The sequence below is a fragment of the Pseudorca crassidens genome, chromosome 6 (genome assembly GCF_039906515.1).
Source record: "Pseudorca crassidens isolate mPseCra1 chromosome 6, mPseCra1.hap1, whole genome shotgun sequence".
In the NCBI taxonomy this organism is placed as follows: domain Eukaryota; kingdom Metazoa; phylum Chordata; class Mammalia; order Artiodactyla; family Delphinidae; genus Pseudorca; species Pseudorca crassidens.
The window spans coordinates 38,746,756-38,765,270 of record NC_090301.1 but is presented as its reverse complement, the minus strand read 5'-3'; the positions used below and the strand labels follow the sequence as shown (position 1 = coordinate 38,765,270).

Sequence of the window (18,515 nt, the reverse complement as noted above, 5' to 3'; positions counted from 1 at the left end):
TTATTTATTTCCTTCCTTCCTTCCTCCCTTCCTTTCTTTCTTTCTACTTTTTTTTGCTTTTATTCTGAGCTGTGTGGATGAAAGGCTGTTGGTGCTGCAGCCAGGAGTCAGTGCTGTGCCTCTGAGGTGGGAGAGCCAACTTCAGGACACTGGTCCACAAGAGACCTCCCAGCTCCACATAATATCAAACAGCAAAATTCTCCCAGAGATCTCCATCTCAACACCAGTACCCAGCTTCACTCAACGACCAGAAAGCTATAGAGCTGGACACCCTGGGCCAAAGAACTAGCAAGACAGGAACACAACCCCACGCATTAGCAGAGAGGCTGCCTAAAATCATAATAAGGCCACACACACCCCAAAACACACCACCAGACGTGGACCTGCCCACCAGACAGACAAGATCCAGCCTCATCCACCGGAACACAGGCACTAGTCACCTCCACCAGGAAGCCTACACAACCCACTGAACCAACTTTAGCCACTGGGGACAGACACCAAAAACAACGGGAACTACGAACCTGCAGCCTGCAAAAAGGAGACCCCAAACACAGTAAGTTAAGCAAAATGAGAAGACAGAAAAACACACAGCAGATGAAGGAGCAAGATAAAAACCCACCAGACCTAACAAATGAAGAGGAAATAGGCAGTCTACCTGAAAAAGAATTCAGAATAATGATAGTAAAGATGATCCAAAATCTTGGAAACAGAATAGACAAAATGCAAGAAACATTTAACAAGGACCTAGAAGAACTAAAGATGAAACAAGCAACGATGAATAACACAATAAATGAAATTAAAAATACTCTAGATGGGATCAATAGCAGAATAACTGAGGCAGAAGAACGGATAAGTGACCTGGAAGATAAAATAGTGGAAATAACTACTGCAGAGCAGAATAAAGAAAAAAGAATGAAAACTGAGGACAGTCTCAGAGACCTCTGGGACAACATTAAACGCACAAACATTCGAATTATAGGGGTTCCAGAAGAAGAAGAGAAAAAGAAAGGGACTGAGAAAATATTTGAAGAGATTATAGTTGAAAACTTCCCTAATATGGGAAAGGAAATAGTTAATCAAGTCCAGGAAGCACAGAGAGTCCCATACGGATAAATCCAAGGAGAAATACGCCAAGACATATATTAATCAAACTGTCAAAAATTAAATACAAAGAAAACATATTAAAAGCAGCAAGGGAAAAACAACAAATAACACACAAGGGAATGCCCATAAGGTTAACAGCTGATCTTTCAGCAGAAACTCTGCAAAACAGAAGGGACTGACAGGACATATTTAAAGTGATGAAGGAGAAAAACCTACAATCAAGATTACTCTACCCAGCAAGGATCTCATTCAGATTTGATGGAGAAATTAAAACCTTTACAGACAAGCAAAAGCTGAGAGAGTTCAGCACTACCAAACCAGCTTTACAACAACCGCTAAAGGAACTTCTCTAGGTAAGAAACACAAGAGAAGGAAAAGACCTACAAAAACGAACCCAAAACAATTAAGAAAATGGGAATACGAACATACATATTGATAATTACCTTAAATGTAAATGGACTAAATGCTCCCACCAAAAGACACAGATTGGCTGAATGGATACAAAAACAAGACCCATCTATATGCTGTCTACAAGAGACCCACTTCAGACCTAGAGACACATACAGACTGAAAGTAAGGGGATGGAAAAAGATATTCCATGCAAATGGAAAACAAAAGAAAGCTGAAGTAGCAATTCTCATATCAGACAAAATACACTTTAAAATAAAGACTATTACAAGAGACAAAGAAGGACACTACATAATGATCAAGGGATCAATCCAAGAAGATATAACAATTGTAAATATTTATGCAACCAACATAGGAGTACCTCAATACATAAGGCTAATACTAACAGCCATAAAAGGGGAAATCAACAGTAACACATTCTTAATAGGCAACTTTAACACCCCACTTTCACCAATGGACAGATCATCCAAAATGAAAATAAATAAGGAAACACAAGCTTTAATGATACAGTAAACAAGATGGACTTAATTGATATTTATAGGACATTCCATCCAAAAAAACCAGAATACACATTTTTCTCAAGTGCTCATGGAACATTCTCCAGGATAGATCATATCTTGGGTCACAATTCAAGCCTTGGTAAATTTAAGAAAATTGAAATTGGATCAAGTATCTTTTCCGACCACAACACTATGAGACTAAATTTCAATTACAGGAAAAGATCTGTAGAAAATACAAACACATGGAGGCTAAACAATACACTACTTAATAATGAAGTGATCACTGAAAAAATCAAAGAGGAAATAAAAAATACCTAGAAACAAATGACAATGGAGACACGACGACCCAAAACCTATGGGATGCAGCAAAAGCAGTTCTAAGAGGGAATTTTATGGCAATACAATCCTACCTTAAGAAACAGGATGCATCTCGAATAAACAACCTAACCTTGCACCTAAAGCAATTAGAGAAAGAAGAACAAAAAACCCCCAAAGTTAGCGGAAGGAAAGAAATCATAAAAATCAGATCAGAAATAAATGAAAAAGAAATGACAGAAACAATAGCAAAGATCAATAAAACTAAAAGCTGGTTCTTTGAGAAGATAAACAAAATTGATAAACCATTAGCCAGACTTACCAAGAAAAAAGGGAGAAGTTTCAAATCAATAGAATTAGAAATGAAAAAGGAGAAGTAACAACTGACACTGCAGAAATACAAAAGATCATGAGGGATTACTACAAGCAACTCTATGCCAATAAAATGGACAACCTGGAAGAAATGGACAAAATCTTAGAAATGCATAACCTGCCAAGACTGAATCAGGAAGAAACAGAAAATATGAACAGACCAATCACAAGCACTGAAATTGAAACTGTGATTAAAAGCCTTCCATCAAGCAAAAGCCCAGGACCAGATGGCTTCACAGGCAAATTCTATCAAACTTTTAGAGAAGAGCTAACACCTATCCTTCTCAAACACTTCCAAAATATAGCAGAGGAAGGAACACTCCCAAACTCATTCTATGAGGCCACCATCACCCTGATACCAAAACCAGACAAGGATGTCACAAAGAAAGAAAACTACAGGCCAATATCACTGATGAACATAGATGCAAAAATCCTCAACAAAATACTAGCAAACAGAATCCAACAGCACATTAAAAGAATCATACACCATGATCAAATGGGGTTTATTCCAGGTATGCAAGGATTCTTCAGTATATGCAAATCAATCAACGTGATACACCATATTAACAAATTGAAGGAGAAAAACCATATGATCATCTCAATAGACGCAAAGAAAGCTTTCGACAAAATTCAACACCCATTTATGATAAAAACTCTGCAGGTAGTAGGCATAGAGGAAATTTCCTCAACATAATAAAGGCCATATATGACAGACCCACAGCCAACATCGTCCTCAATGGTGAAAAACCGAAAGCACTTCCACTAAGATCAGAAACAAGGCAAGGTTGCCCACTCTCACCACTCTTAGTCAACATAGTTTTGGAAGTTTTAGCCACAGCAATCAGAGAAGAAAAGGAAATAAAAGGAATCCAAATCGGAAAAGAAGAAGTAAAGCTGTCACTGTTTGCAGATGACATGATACTATACATAGAGAATCCTAAAGATGCTACCAGAAAACTACTAGAGCTAATCAATGAATTTGGTAAAGTAGCAGGATACAAAATTAATGCACAGAAATCTCTTACATTCCTATACATTAATGATGAAAAATCTGAAAGTGAAATCAAGAAAACACTCCCATTTACCACTGCAACAAAAAGAATAAAATATCTAGGAATAAACCTACCTAAGGAGACAAAAGACCTGTATGCAGAAAATTATAAGACACTGATGAAAGAAATTAAAGATGATACAAATAGATGGAGAGATATACCATGTTCTTGGATTGGAAGAATCAACATTGTGAAAATGACTCTACTACCCAAAGTGATCTACAGATTCAATGCAATCCCTATCAAACTACCACTGGCATTTTTCACAGAACTAGAACAAAAATTTTCAGAATTTGTATGGAAACACAAAAGACCCCAAATAGCCAAAGCAGTCTTGAGAACGAAAAATGGAGCTGGAGGAATCAGGCTCCCTGACTTCAAACTATACTACAAAGCTACAGTAATCAAGAGAGTATGGAACTGGCACAAAAACAGAAAGATAGATCAATGGAACAGAATAGAAAGCCCAGAGATAAACCCACACACATACGGTCACCTTATCTTTGATAAAGGAGGCAGGAATGTACAGTGGAGAAAGGACAGCCTCTTCAATAAGTGGTGCTGGGAAAACTGGACAGGTACATGTAAAAGTATGAGATTAGATCACTCCCTAACGCCATACAGAAAAATAAGCTCAAAGTGGATTAAAGACCTAAGGCCAGAAACTATCAAACTCTTAGAGGAAAACATAGGCAGAACACTCTATGACATAAATCACAGCAGGATTCTTTTTGACCCTCCTCCTAGAGAAATGGACATAAAAACAAAAATAAACAAATGGGACCTAATGAAACTTCAAAGCTTTTGCACAACAAAGGAAACCATAAACAAGACGCGAAAACCCTCAGAATGGGAGAAAATATTTGCAAATGAAGCAACTGATAAAGGATTAATCTCCAAAATTTATAAGCAGCTCATGCAGCTCAATAACAAAGAAACAAACAACCCAATCCAAAAATGGGCAGAAGGCCTAAATAGACATTTCTCCAAAGAAGATATACAGATTGCCAACAAACACATGAAAGAATGCTCAACATCATTAATCATTAGAGAAATGCAAATCAAAACTACAATGAGATATCATCTCACACCAGTCAGAATGGCCATCATCAAAAAATCTAGAAAGAATAAATGCTGGGGAGGGTGTGGAGAAAAGGAAACACTCTTGCACTGCTGGTGGGAATGTAAAATGGTACAGCCACTATGGAGAACAGTATGGAGGTTCCTTAAAAAACTACAAATAGAACTACCATATGACCCAGCACTCCCACTACTGGGCATATACCCTGAGAAAACCATAATTCAAAAAGAGTCATGTACCAAAATGTTCATTGCAGCTCTATTTACAATAGCCAGGTGATGGAAGCAACCTAAGTGTCTATCATCTGATTAATGGTTAAAGAAGATGTGGCACATATATACAATGGAATATTACTCAGCCATAAAAAGAAACGAAACTGAGCTATTTGTAATGAGGTTGATGGACCTAGAGTCTGTCATACAGAGTGAAGTAAGTCAGAAAGAGAAAGACAAATACCGGATGGTAACACATATATATGGAATTTAAGAAAAAAAAAGTGTCATGAAGAACCTTGGGGTAAGACAGGAATAAAGACACAGACCTACTAGAGAATGGACTTGAGGATATGGGGAGGGGGAAGGGTAAGCTGTGACAAAGCAAGAGAGAGGCATGGATATATATACACTACCAAACGTAAAACAGCTAGCTAGTGGGAAGCAGCGGCATAGCACAGGGAGATCAGATCGGTGCTTTGTGACTGCCTGGAGGGGTGGGATAGGGAGGGTGGGAGGGAGGGAGACGCAAGAGGGAAGAGATATGGGAACATATGTATATGTATAACTGATTCACTTTGTTATAAAGCAGAAACCAACACACCATTGTAAAGCAATTATACTCCAATAAAGATGTAAAAAAAAAAATGTTGTCTATGAGATCTAAGAGACACAGACTACACTTCTAAGCACTGATATAAACACCACCTCAGGTTTTTACACTGAATGGATTTTGAAAAGATAGGGATGTGTGTTGGGGGAGATCCCATTCTGATGAATGAAGATAAACTTATTCTAAAGCCAAATCTTTCTGTAATTCCTATTCACTGTCTTGCACTTAAACTTATACAACCTTTCTCAGTCCTTAAAAATGCATTACTTGGGCTTCCCTGGTGGCGCAGTGGTTGAGAGTCCGCCTGCTGAATCAGGGGACACGGGTTTGTGCCCCGGTCTGGGAGGATCCCACATGCCGCGGGGCGGCTGAGCCCGTGGGCCATGGCCGCTGAGCCTGCGCGTCCAGAGCCTGTGCTCCGCAACGGGAGAGGCCACAGCAGTGAGAGGCCCGCGTACCACAAAAAAATTAAAAATGCATTACTAAATATTTCCAGTTTTACAACTATGCTACACAATACCCCCAATTTTGTGTGTGAAGAATTAAGGTGGAAATGCTAAATTAGAGGAGAAAAGCAAAAGCATTCCCAATTCCTAGCTTCAATATCAAGCCCATTTCTGTTAAATACTAAGACTGAGATGTGAAGAAAAAATTTTGTCATGCCAGAGATGTTTACTATACCCTAATCAGCCAGGACATTATGAATCTCTAATTCATACTTCATGGAGAAAGAAAATCAATCATGTCAAGTGGGATACTCTGTAAATGGGTCTCTTATACATGTTACAAATTATAGCAGTGTGTGGTACTGACTTCTTCCCAGGTGTTCACATGAGCCTCATCATGTGAATCTGCACACTCCATCAACAGGCAACCGTTCCTAGCCATCTCCAGCATTTTAAAGCAAACAGGAAGGTTGTTTTGCCTTTTTCCCTGAAGTTCAGTTGGCAATACTTCTCAGCTAGACCATCCTCTTAAGCCCTGGGATCTTTTCAAAGGAGGAATTACACTGAAAGTAAACCCAGCTACTTCCTATTCCATTTTCACCAGATTCTTTTACCACTTATTTTTCTCATTACTTAGTAATGGCAGCTGGACCAATGTTGGAAAGTAAAGAGAAGTAGAAATAGGCAATAAAAACAAATCACTCATAATCTCACCTCCCAGATACATCCCTTGTGCACATTTTGGCAAATCTCCTTCCAGACTTTTTCCTACATGCTGTATTAGCTGGGATTATGCTGTATGTATCTGCTTCCCGCTTATTGTTATATCATGAGCATTTTCCCTTAAAAACTACATTCCATGTAAGGAGAAAATCTAGCCAGAAATTGAACTATGAAAAAAAAGACAGTCCTTAGAGGACAGAAGTGGGATTCGAGAAAACTATGAAATGCTGACCTACCAGTAAGGATGGTCAAAGAAATTATCTGGTGTCTTTAATGGCAATTCAAAATAATAGATGTTAACCTTTTAAAATGACTTTTTATATTACAGAAGTTTTACATGCTTCAAGAAAGACATGCTTACATCAGATTTCCATTTAATCAAACTTACTTTATAATTTATGGTTTAATAACTACCATTCTTAAGTACCAGTATCCATACACTCTCTCTCTTTCTTATATTAAATCCCTTGCATATAGAAAATTTAATTCTTACACAGAGCTAAACAGCTCAGAAAAATTTTAAAGAGCTCATTTTTTTCTACATTAAAGAAAAATAAATTCTGTAAATGTAGAAGTTAACCTGGACCAACTAGTAAATCATTTACATATATAATACTATATATAAGTACTATATATAAGCATTTGTATTTATAAGTAAGTATCAATATAAATCAGATCAACTGGGAAATTGTTATTTGCAGTCAATTTCTGATTCCTAATAAATGACCTCTATGGCAGTGTGCCCCACACTATCTCATCTACACTTGGAAAGACCAAGACCCAAACGCAAAACTTATTCTGCTGCTGGGGAAAATAACAGTCAAGTATTCTACGGGCAAATAAAACTCTTAGATTAACTGAAATCTTGAATTATTCTTTCTGCTCCTTGTAATTAATATACTATTAATTATAAATGAGATATTAGGGTATATAAATATGTGTAAAGTATTAAAATAACCATACATAATTTATATACCATACATTCATCAGGTACATTTTACACACACAAGTTTTTCAAATTATATGAACATTGTCTAATGAGTATTTTCCAAAACAATATACTTTCCAGTTTGGTGCAACACGGCATACATGTATAAATCAGAGGCCAAAACTTTTACAATAAAATTCAGGAAAGACGCTATAGATTTCTGCATATTTCTGCAATGTTCAATCACAAACTTATATTTCACACTTAGTTACTTACGCTCCATGAAATAAGGCCCAGGCTCAATTCTCCATACAATTTGTCCTTTTTGTGTTCCGGTTACACCCCTGTTTTTAGAATCCCAGAAGTTGGCTGGAGAATTCTCATCTGAAAAAAACAAAGAAACACTTTTTAATCTTAATTATAACCTCTTTGTCTTTCCTTAGCTGAAAGACTAATACAAGTTCTAAAATAAATGGAAAAAAAATAAAGGGGAAATATTAATGAACACTATTGTTAATGACTTACCTCCTCCCAGCAGATTACCCTGAATTTCTACATTTGCATTTATACAGGAGAATTGGGGAGGAGGATGGGAAGGTGGAAAGGAGATGGCACGTCCAGGCTTGGCCAGGTTGTTCACTGTTGCCAAAAGACAAAACCACAAAGAACAAAGGGTACGATTGTTCGTCAACCAGCAATGAGATGATATATAAGAAAAGGGTTGGGTGAGCTCCCATCTATAAAATCCTTTATCAAAAGAAAAGGAAGAGTAAGGCCAGACACTATAAAACTCTTAGAGAAAAACATAGGCAGAACACTCTATGACATAAATCACAGCAACATCCTTTTTGACCCACCTCCTAGAGAAATGGAAATAAAAACAAAAATAAACAAATGGGACCTAATGACACTTCAAAGCTTTTGCACAGCAAAGGAAACCATAAACAAGATGAAAAGACAACCCTCAGAATGGGAGAAAATATTTGCAAATGAAGCAACTGACAAAGGATTAATCTCCAAAATTTACAAGCAGCTCACGCGGCTCAACGTCAAAAAAACAAACAACCCAATCCAAAAATGGGCAGAAGACCTAAACAGACATTTCTCCAAAGAAGATATACAGATCACCAACAAACACATGAAAGGATGCTCAATGTCACTAATCATTAGAGAAATGCAAATCAAAACTACAATGAGGTATCACCTCACACCAGTCAGAATGGCCATCATCAAAAAATCTACAAACAATAAATGCTGGAGAGGGTGTGGAGAAAAGGGAACCCTCTTGCACTGTTGGTGGAATGTAAATTGATACAGCCACTATGGAGAAGAGTATGGAGGTTCCTTAAAAATCTAAAAATAGAATTACCATATGACCCTGCAATCCCACTACTGGGCATATACCCTAAGAAAACCATAATTCAAAAAGAGTCATGTACCACAATGTTCATTGCAGCTCTATTTACAATAGCCAGGTCATGGAAGCAACCTAAGTGTCCATCAACAGATGAGTGGATAAAGAAGATGTGGCACATATATACAATGGAATATTACTCAGCCATAAAAAGAAATGAAATTGAGTTATTTGTAATGAGCTAGATGGACCTAGAGTCTGTCATACAGAGTGAAGTAAGTCAGAAAGAGAAAAACAAATACCATATGCTAACACATATATATGGAATCTGAAAAAAAAAAGGTTCTGAAGAACCTAGGGGCAGGACAGAAATAAAGATGCAGACGTAGAGAATGGACTTGAGGACACAGGGAGGGGGAAGGGTAAGCTGGGACAAAGTGAGAGAGTGGTATGGACATATACACACTACCAAATGTAAGATCGATAGCTAGTGGGAAGCAGCCACATAGCACAGGGAGATCAGCTCGGTGCTTTGTGACCACCTAGTGGGGTTGGATAGGGAGGGTGGGAGGGAGACGCAAGAGGGAGGAGATACGGGGATATATGTATATGTATGGCTGATTCACTTTGTTATAAAGCAGAAACTAACACACCATTGTAGAACAGTTATACTCCAATAAAGATGTTAAATTAAAAAAAAAGAAAGAAAAGGAAGAGCAAAGCTGGTAGAATATAACAGAATCAAGATGGGATGAAACAAACAGACATTGAGCTATGAAACTGAGTCAAGACACAGCACAGGTTGGCCATGGACAGTGCTCAGCAGACACCAACTAAGTTATCAGGTTGGCTAGGACAATCGTTTACAAAAGGTCGGTAGCAGTAGACCTTGAGTCAATACAAGAAAAGGAAAGAGGAAGAAGGATAGAAAGAACAGATCCAAAGAGCAGCCTGAAAGTAGCATTCTCCAAGCTCTCTGACCTCATGGCACTAAGAAAATGGTAATATTTGTAGGACACACTCGAGTACATGAAAGAGACACTTACAACTTAAGATTATAGTAGGGGTGATCTGGCTGCCCCAGGTTCTGCCCCACCCTGAAGGTGGAAGGGATTCATATTCTTTTTTTTTTTTTTTTTTTGCGGTACGCGGGCCTCTCACTGTTGTGGCCTCTCCCGTTGCAGAGCACAGGCTCCGGACGCGCAGGCTCAGCGGCCATGGCTCACGGGCCCAGCCGCTCCGCAGCATGTGGGATCTTCCTGGACCGGGGCACGAACCCGTGTCCCCTGCATCGGCAGGCGGACTCTCAACCACTGCGCCACCAGGGAAGCCCAAGGGATTCATATTCTTTAACTTGCTTACATCACACTAGTTTGAAGTTCTGTCCTAGGGCCCTGGAATAGGAAATGAAACTAAAAACAGGAAAAAGAGACCACTCAGAGTTCTATAGGTACACAAAAATGTGTGCAGAGATACTGGCTCTTAAAATCAGATGTACCTCATTTGCTTCCCCAAATCCCTTTCCCAGGAGGGAAGATTAGGGATACACTTTAACTGAGAGCTGGAATTAAGCCGAGAGGGTGAAGTAAGAGATCCACTAAAATAAGAGAGGAGAGAAAAGGTCCCAAGCCCAAGGGAAGAGTCCTAAGAAAAACCTCACTTCTTATGAGCATAAAAGGAACAGAAAGTGGGCCAGGTGAGGGGTTGGATAATCCAGCTCCACTGGATTTCAATCCAGTGGTTGTCCTTGGGGCCCACTGGTTTCATCACATTGAGAAGTCAAAGAAGTTTGGGAGGAAGGGTCCTTTCCTGCTACCTGTAATCAGCACAGTATAAGTCAAAGATTCTTTATCGTGAAAAGGCCAAGAAGCAGCCACTGTTCTTGTAAGAATGGAAAGGCATAACTGACTCAGGGCATCACCTCCCCTCATAGATAAACAATGCAAGGCGATCCACTCCATTCCATCACAAAAATAGAACCACAACACTGACATTTAGAAGGCACTCAGGCAATCACCTAAAACTGGATTTGAAAGATGTCATGTGGCTCCTCAGGGCAGACCCTGCTCACTGCCTATCCCTTGAACCTATTCCTTGTCAACTGAACCCCAATTCTGTCCGAGGTAACAATGTGCCCAGTTAAAAATAGTTGCCTCTCCAGAATCCCTTGCAGCCAAGGGTGGCATGTGGCCAGTGAGACGTAGGTAGAATTCTACTGGGTGGGATTTCTGGGAAAGCTGTTATTTTCCTGATTGATCAAAGGACAGACTCAATAATCTTTTTGTTCTCCCCCCTCCCCTCTCCTTAGATGAGAGCCACATACTAAGAATGGCAGAGAAAGAAGCTGGAAGCATCCATGATGATCCTTTGAGCCCTGAATGGCCTTCAGGCTTTTTGCTACCGAGGCAAAAATAAATTCCTATTTACTTAAGCTCCTGTGGTTGGGTTTCTGTTACTTGCAGCTGAACACAATTCCTAATAGACACAACTACCTTCCTAAAAATCACTCAGTGATTTAGGTGCATCACGCCTGACTTGACCCAGAATCGCTGAGATTGCATCACTTCTCCAGGTTAGACAACAAAGGTAGTTTCTTCCTTTCTAAAACATACTGGGCAGAGCTGCTGGCATAGGGACAGGGACCCTCATGTTTTCACAAACAAATGTATTGTATTAGCTGTTGGTCACATGCAAGGCACTGGACCCTGAAGGGAACAGAACACAGGTATAGGGAGTAGAAGGTGTCCAGCTGTTCAAAATGCTTTTTTTAAAAAACACGGCTATGCACATGGGAAATTTTCTGAAAATACTGTTGTGTCAGTTTCCTCTTGAGGCCTCAGGAAAGATGAGGCAACATCAAATCTCATTTTAAGGAGCATGCATTAGGATCACAATGATAAAAAGCAACATTAATAAATTTGTACTTGGTAAAGTGTGACCTCTCTGTTAGAGGGTTCGCACTTCTGCTGTTACTAAACTTTTTCTCCCCAAGCCATCAGTTAAGTCAAACCAAGTACACACTTCTGACGTAATGACCCTGGGAAGATGGGGCCCTAAGGAGCAGAAATAGGAGCGGGTGGGGGTAATGGGATGAGGAGATAGCGTGAGAGGACTGAGCTCCACGCAGAAGTGATGCCTGAGGCTTGACACAACCCCTTACATGTTCCCTGGAGGAGAATTTTGACAGAGAACCAGTGCCATCATCTCCTGTTCCAAGAAGGGCCACTAATAACTTTTTCTTTGCCGGTTATATTCACTTCAAGGTAGAAATACTGCATTGCACGAATATCCATCCTTGGTCTCAGAAGTTGGAAATAAGGGAGGATGAGTTATGGGTGCTTCCTCCCCAGACTCCTCACCAAGAAAGAGACCTAGAGTTAGGGGTTCGGTTCACCCACCAGCTTGTGTGGGTTGGGATAAAACATGTATCTCTGACTTTTACTCCTATCTTTGGTTCATAGGCTATGTGGACAACTCCATTTGGTTAAGTATATGATATTTAAAGAAATAAAGGCTAGCCCCTTGAAGCAAAATGTCAAAAATGTACCATGAGTATTCAGGCCCATAGGGAACTCAAATGTCCCATATATGTTGAGAAATGGGTCAGAATTAGGATGAACAGGCCCAGAGCAGAAGCTTGATGGGTATGTTCTGATTTTTTTTTTTTTTAAGCCCAAATGCCATAGCAAGAAACAAATCTGTAAACCTTCATAGGGAAGCTCTTATTCCCCACCAAGCACAGTGTCTGTCATTTAGAAGTTACCCAAGTTGCTTAATATTCTGGTTATTCTAGATGGAAATCTTTCTCCAGTGAGATTATGTTTCTGAAAATTCATCATCCCTGACAGATACTAGCTCTCCTGCTACCGACTGGCAGCTACTCTTAACTGAAAATGTAAAATCCCTAGAAATAAACCAGTGTGGTGGCACAGAGTTCAAATTATGTTGTGCCGGCTCTCACAGTCTCCACCACAGCTCCAGCTCCTACTGACATGGGCCAGCAGAGCTCTGACCAGCCTTGGTGGCAGGATTCTAAAACATACCTAGAATGACTCATCCCTTGTCTTTGTTTCAAGGAGACCAATTTTAACTTGTCCTTCAGACTAAACCTTTTTTTCCTTAAGTAGGTTAACACTTTCATTTAGGTTGCACTCCGTTCTAGGCTAGCCTAAGAACATCTTTTCAGTGACAGCATTTTTCTGCTCAGGTCTATTTTTTTATGGATGTTTGAGGACAGAATATTTTTTCCCAGATTGTGTAAGTTGGTTTTCTTCACCCTCATTTAACATCTGTATTAGATGACTCAATCTTTTTAAAATGCCCCCAACTCCAAATAAGAAAAATAACTGAGTATAAAAATAGTACACCAAAGAAAGCCTTCTAAATTCCCTACATGTATCGTATAGACATAATTATACATCTATTTCTTCCTTTAATTGAATAAAGATTCAGATAGATCAAAGAAATGTCATTGGTCTTTAAAGCCAATTATCAATTTTTCCATTTATACTTGGCCACTTCCCTTCCCCATTTCTCTTAAGAGCTATTCAAATCTGTCTCACTGTCCTCACATCCTCTAATTTCCACCCTCTGACTTACAGCAGGGTACCATGCACCCTATGGCATCTAGAACATGGAGGACATCAAGCCCCATTTCCCTGGTTTCTGCCTCTCCCTACCGCCATCTTTTCTGAACCCACATGTATTTCTCGCTTTCTTGCCCAGGGTTTTACCCCCCATTATGGTGGTGCCCTTGACTCAAACCCTTCCATCAGTCACCTTCTCTCACCTTGACCTTTAGCTTCTTCCTCTCAACCGAGAAACACGTCAAGGTAGAAATACTGCATGAGACATATCTGTCTCTCCATGAGACATATCTGTCTGCTTTTGCTCTTGGACCGTTGCCTTCCTTGCCCCCTTTCCCATCCACATTTTTATTTCCCTTCTTACTAACATTAAAATATCTGTTATAGTTACAATGGAGTCTGTATTCTAGAAGTGTATGTTCTAGAAGTGTATGTTCTAGATACCTAGGTAACTTTCTATCTGGAATATAATTACAAAAAGAAACATTGGAGATATTTAATTCATGTACCTAAATATCTTTTCTAAATCTAATTTTGTTTGGCAGGGTTTATATGAAGCTTGTCCACTCATGTCTCTTACATATTCTTAGTTCTCTTATAAATCTAGTTGGCAGTACATGTTCTGTAAATAAAAAGGCAAAGCACACACCCAAAAAGCCCTAAAATCCTTCTAATGTAATTTTCATTCCTGTTTGTGAATATTGTGGGAACATGATCAAGAAACCTTTTGAAAATCTTTACTCTTGCCTTATTTTAGCAATCCATGATACTTTCCGAAAATGATTTCATATAGTGTTTTTTAAAATTACAGTTGACCCCTGAACAAAGGCAGGGGTTAGGCACACCGCCCCTCTCTGAAGTCAAAAATCGACATACAGCTTAGAGTTGGCCCTCTGCATACGGATGGGGTTCCTCCTTACCCGCAGGCAGTTTCCATATCTGCAATTCAACCAACCGTGGATCACATAGTACCGCAGTATTTACTACTGAAAAAAATCCGTGCATAAGTGGACCTGAGCAGTTCAAACCCATGTTCTTCAAGCATCAACTGTACTCTTCTAGGGCTTTTCCAATTAATTTTTTTTTAATACTGGAATTACTTCTGTTAAGTCTGCTTCTCCAAGGGAGAAACGAAGTGTTTGGACCCAGAAGTAAAGGAGTAGGGATATAAGATTACACTACACAGAACTAACTCTCTTCTATTAACTGCAGAGTCTAGTAGCTCAGAGAATTTTCTCAGAAATTTGGTTAATTAGGTGAGAAATAGTCCCCTTCCCTTAATGAGAACCACATAATTTTACCTTGGGGTCTTAAACAAAATCTCTATATAAGCAGATTTGCCAACATCTCCTGCACATTCAGTAGGTCACAAATCATCATTGGCTACCTTCCCCTTTAGCTAACTGATCCTCTGGGGCAATGATTGCCCAACTCCATTGCTCACAATGAATATCCTGGGGGCTCCTTCAACAATGCTGACTTTGATTCAGTAGGTTTGAGTCGGGATGCAGGAATTTGAATTTTAGGAAGCACCCCAACCAGGTGATTCTGCTACAGGTACTACAAACACCTCACATGGAAAAAAAATCTGTTCCATGGTAATTTCCAGAGAAACTGAGCAATCATAGCAATGCTGTGGACCATGCACATCTCATTGACCACTGTCCCTCTCATTTGCTAGCTTGTTCCTTTCCTTCCTTCCTCCCTCCTTCCCTCCCTTCCTTCTTTCATCTGAATGGAATTTACTGACTGTCTTATGAAGGTCAGGAACATCCATTTCCTGCCATAAGGAGTTTGCAGTACAGTAGGAGAAGACTGGCATATAAGGTACAATGCGATGTTAAAAGTGCTATGATAGAGGTGTGCATACTTTATAAAGTGTTAGAGAACCGAGGGGGAATGATCAGCATTCTCCGTGACCGTGTATAATGACTATGGCTCTGGATCTATCAAGTTTGAAGTGTCTTTGGGAGATGCATATGGAGATATCCTTTCAGAGGTTTACACATTTGAGCCAGTCATTAAGGTATCCCATCCATTCCTTTGCTTCGCTGTTCTCTAGACATATTGTTTTGTCTCCCGAGGTTCATTTTTTGGTTCCATAAATGGTCATCAGAAGCAACAAACAAGTGGCATATTAAGAGCTGAATTCAGTGGTAAAAGTTACTGTTTGTTGTTCCCTAGGTCCCATGACATTATCATTTTCTTACTTGGAAAAGTAGGATTAATTATATTAACTTACAATATGATTGTAAAGAGTAATTTTAAAAAATAAATGAATTCTTTTTAAAATGCCACAAAAACCTAAAATGACGTAAGCATAAAGTCTTTCATGCTTCAAACTCTTCCTTCCCCGTAATATTTCACACACAGAGGTCAGTGTGAAAATAATCTTTTAAAGATTAATTTTTTTTTCTGTACATGACTTTTGGATTGCAGAAATGTCCTGTGAATAGGCATATACAGGAGACATGGCCAGACATATTAAACATATCCAAAATAATTTGGAAATGTTTCTATGTCTATATTAATATTTCCAAAACCTCCATACAATACTGGAGATAAAACAGAAACAAAAAAAGTATTCAAAGTCCTCACTATTCTATCAGTCAACCTAGGGGACTTGAAAAAAGATAAGAAATTTTGTAAGAAAGATGCCATGTGACAGACTGTGACAGATGAAAAATGATGTTTACAAATGTTCTTTTGCTTTGAAGTAATTCCTCCCTACATTTTCTTGAAAAATGGCATAAACATCTAACTTGATTTTAAATTACTTTTCGGATAAAAATTGAATATACCTATGTCCTGAGATTGGATCATAAAGAGGCCTGGCTTTCTTCCAGCTACACTCAGAAATTAGATGCCTTGTCTAGGATTTGGGATTTAGAGCAATCCTAAGCTACAATTTGAATCAAAATGATCATTCTAGACCTGGCCAAAAACACATCTTCACAGGGGCTGCCTGACTGTTAAAACTTTGCAAATTTACCTGCATGTGCTAGGCAAGTTATGGAATCCCACTAGGCAAGTTATGCGAGAGCAAAACTCTGACAGTGGCTGAGATCTGAACTACATTGCAGGTGGGTGAGGGGGTGACCCTTTACCACTGATTGTACCAAACAGAGCACCAGTCTTATTAAGTGCTATGAGAATTCACTCACAAACTTCATGAATTGGCACACTCGGCATTTGTTTTTAACCCAATCTCCCTAGATGCCCAATTCTGTACACTGACACCCTCCCTGGATGGAAAAAAAAAGAGTGTGAGTATTGGACATATTTAGGGATTGCAATGATGACACCATGCTATCAAATGAGAATGCGCCCACTGCCACTTGAATATTTTCTTATATTGATAGATACCAGAAAGATTTGCTGATTATAATGTGCCAGAGATGAGAGAAAAAGACACTGGCACATTACAGGACAGAAAAAGCAACAGAGGCTGAGAAGACCCTCTGGCAAGCCGGTAAGGTCTGGCCTTGGGGATGTTTGCACTGAAGGGCGTGTGCCCCGATAAGAAGGGAACACTGGCGAGGGGGGGCGGGAAGAGTGAGGCTCATATACTGATTCACTGTCACTCACACCGCTGTATGAGAGAGGTGTGCTACTGCTGTCTCCTCTACAGGAGGCCTCACCAGGGGTGGTGCAGGCCAATCTGAAGAATGTTATATGTTTCAGTAGATCCAGGCTGGGTGACATACCTTATAGCCAAGTCCTAACCACACCCCTGAGGGGTCTCCTCAACATTCAAACCTCCAGACGTGCTAGGCAGAGGCAGGAGGCCCTGCTAAGCAACTTCCTGTATAAAATACCTGATCCTAAACTAGTCAATTAAACACTCAGTTGACAAGGGGGGAACCACCAACAGACCAGTGAGAGGAAACACTTGGCTTCATTTTAGCAAATAACTGTCAAGAGTTTCAGTCAGAGAGGGTTTACAGAAGAATTCACTTTAAACATAGGTAATGTTTACATATTGAAAATGTCTTACCTCTTGTTCATTAGGATCCCTGTTTCTTTCAGAGTAAAATTCAAAGTCTTTTTGGAGGTTAATAGTGCCCTACAGGATCTGGCAGCCCCCTTCCCCACCCCCCAAAAAATTAGAGCTCTGACCTCATCTTTCCCTACCCTCTCCCCTTCCCCGCTTGCTCCACTCCAGCTGCACTGGACTCCTTGGTAATGAAGGGAGTTAAGAGTATGCCAGGCCAAAATATGCCACTTTGAGCTGAAAGCAATCAGCCCTCTGCTCTCCCCCTTTATGTCTAAAAGCAAGACATAAATTTCCATCCGTAAAGGTGTCTCCCTCTCCCATACCAGGAAGAGTAAGATGACTCTTAATCACTACTCATCAATGGAGAAGGAACCAACTTCAGTCTGCGTAACAAACCTTCCTAAATAACCCTTATCTTCCATTAGTTTCCCCCATATATTTACCTTCCCACAATTTACCACCCACAGAAGCCAACCGCCCTTCCTTTGTCTAGTTACTTCTCCACAATTTATTGTCCTTTGGTAAAGTAGCATATAAGCCCCTGAATTTAACCACTTCTTTGGGTCTTCATTTTATATACAAGAAGGCTTCATGCAAGTAGAAATAAAATTTTTAACATCTATTAAAATGTGTATCCTCTTTTTCCTGTTAATCTGTCTTTTGTCAGTCTGATTTGCAGGGCCAGTAGCCAAACCTAAGAGAATAAAGTTTTTTTCCTCCTTTACAATATCCTCAAAGTTCTGGTCAGGACTCTGCCTCAGGGTCCATCTGTCTGAATCTTTCCCCCAATATATCCTAATGCATCAATCCTCTCCTTAAATTAT

The 18,515-nt window shown here is 39.5% G+C and overlaps 1 protein-coding gene across 3 annotated transcripts in view; it reads right to left on the bottom strand.

Annotated features, from left to right (window-relative positions):
* Positions 1 to 18,515, bottom strand: part of HECW2 (HECT, C2 and WW domain containing E3 ubiquitin protein ligase 2) — a 414,063-nt gene that overhangs the window by 159,575 nt on the left and 235,973 nt on the right. For all 3 annotated transcript variants that reach the window (XM_067741145.1, XM_067741144.1, XM_067741146.1), the window contains one exon: positions 8,031 to 8,138. In XM_067741145.1, coding sequence (XP_067597246.1) covers positions 8,031 to 8,138 — 108 coding nt within the window. The remainder of the gene's footprint in view (positions 1 to 8,030; positions 8,139 to 18,515) is intronic.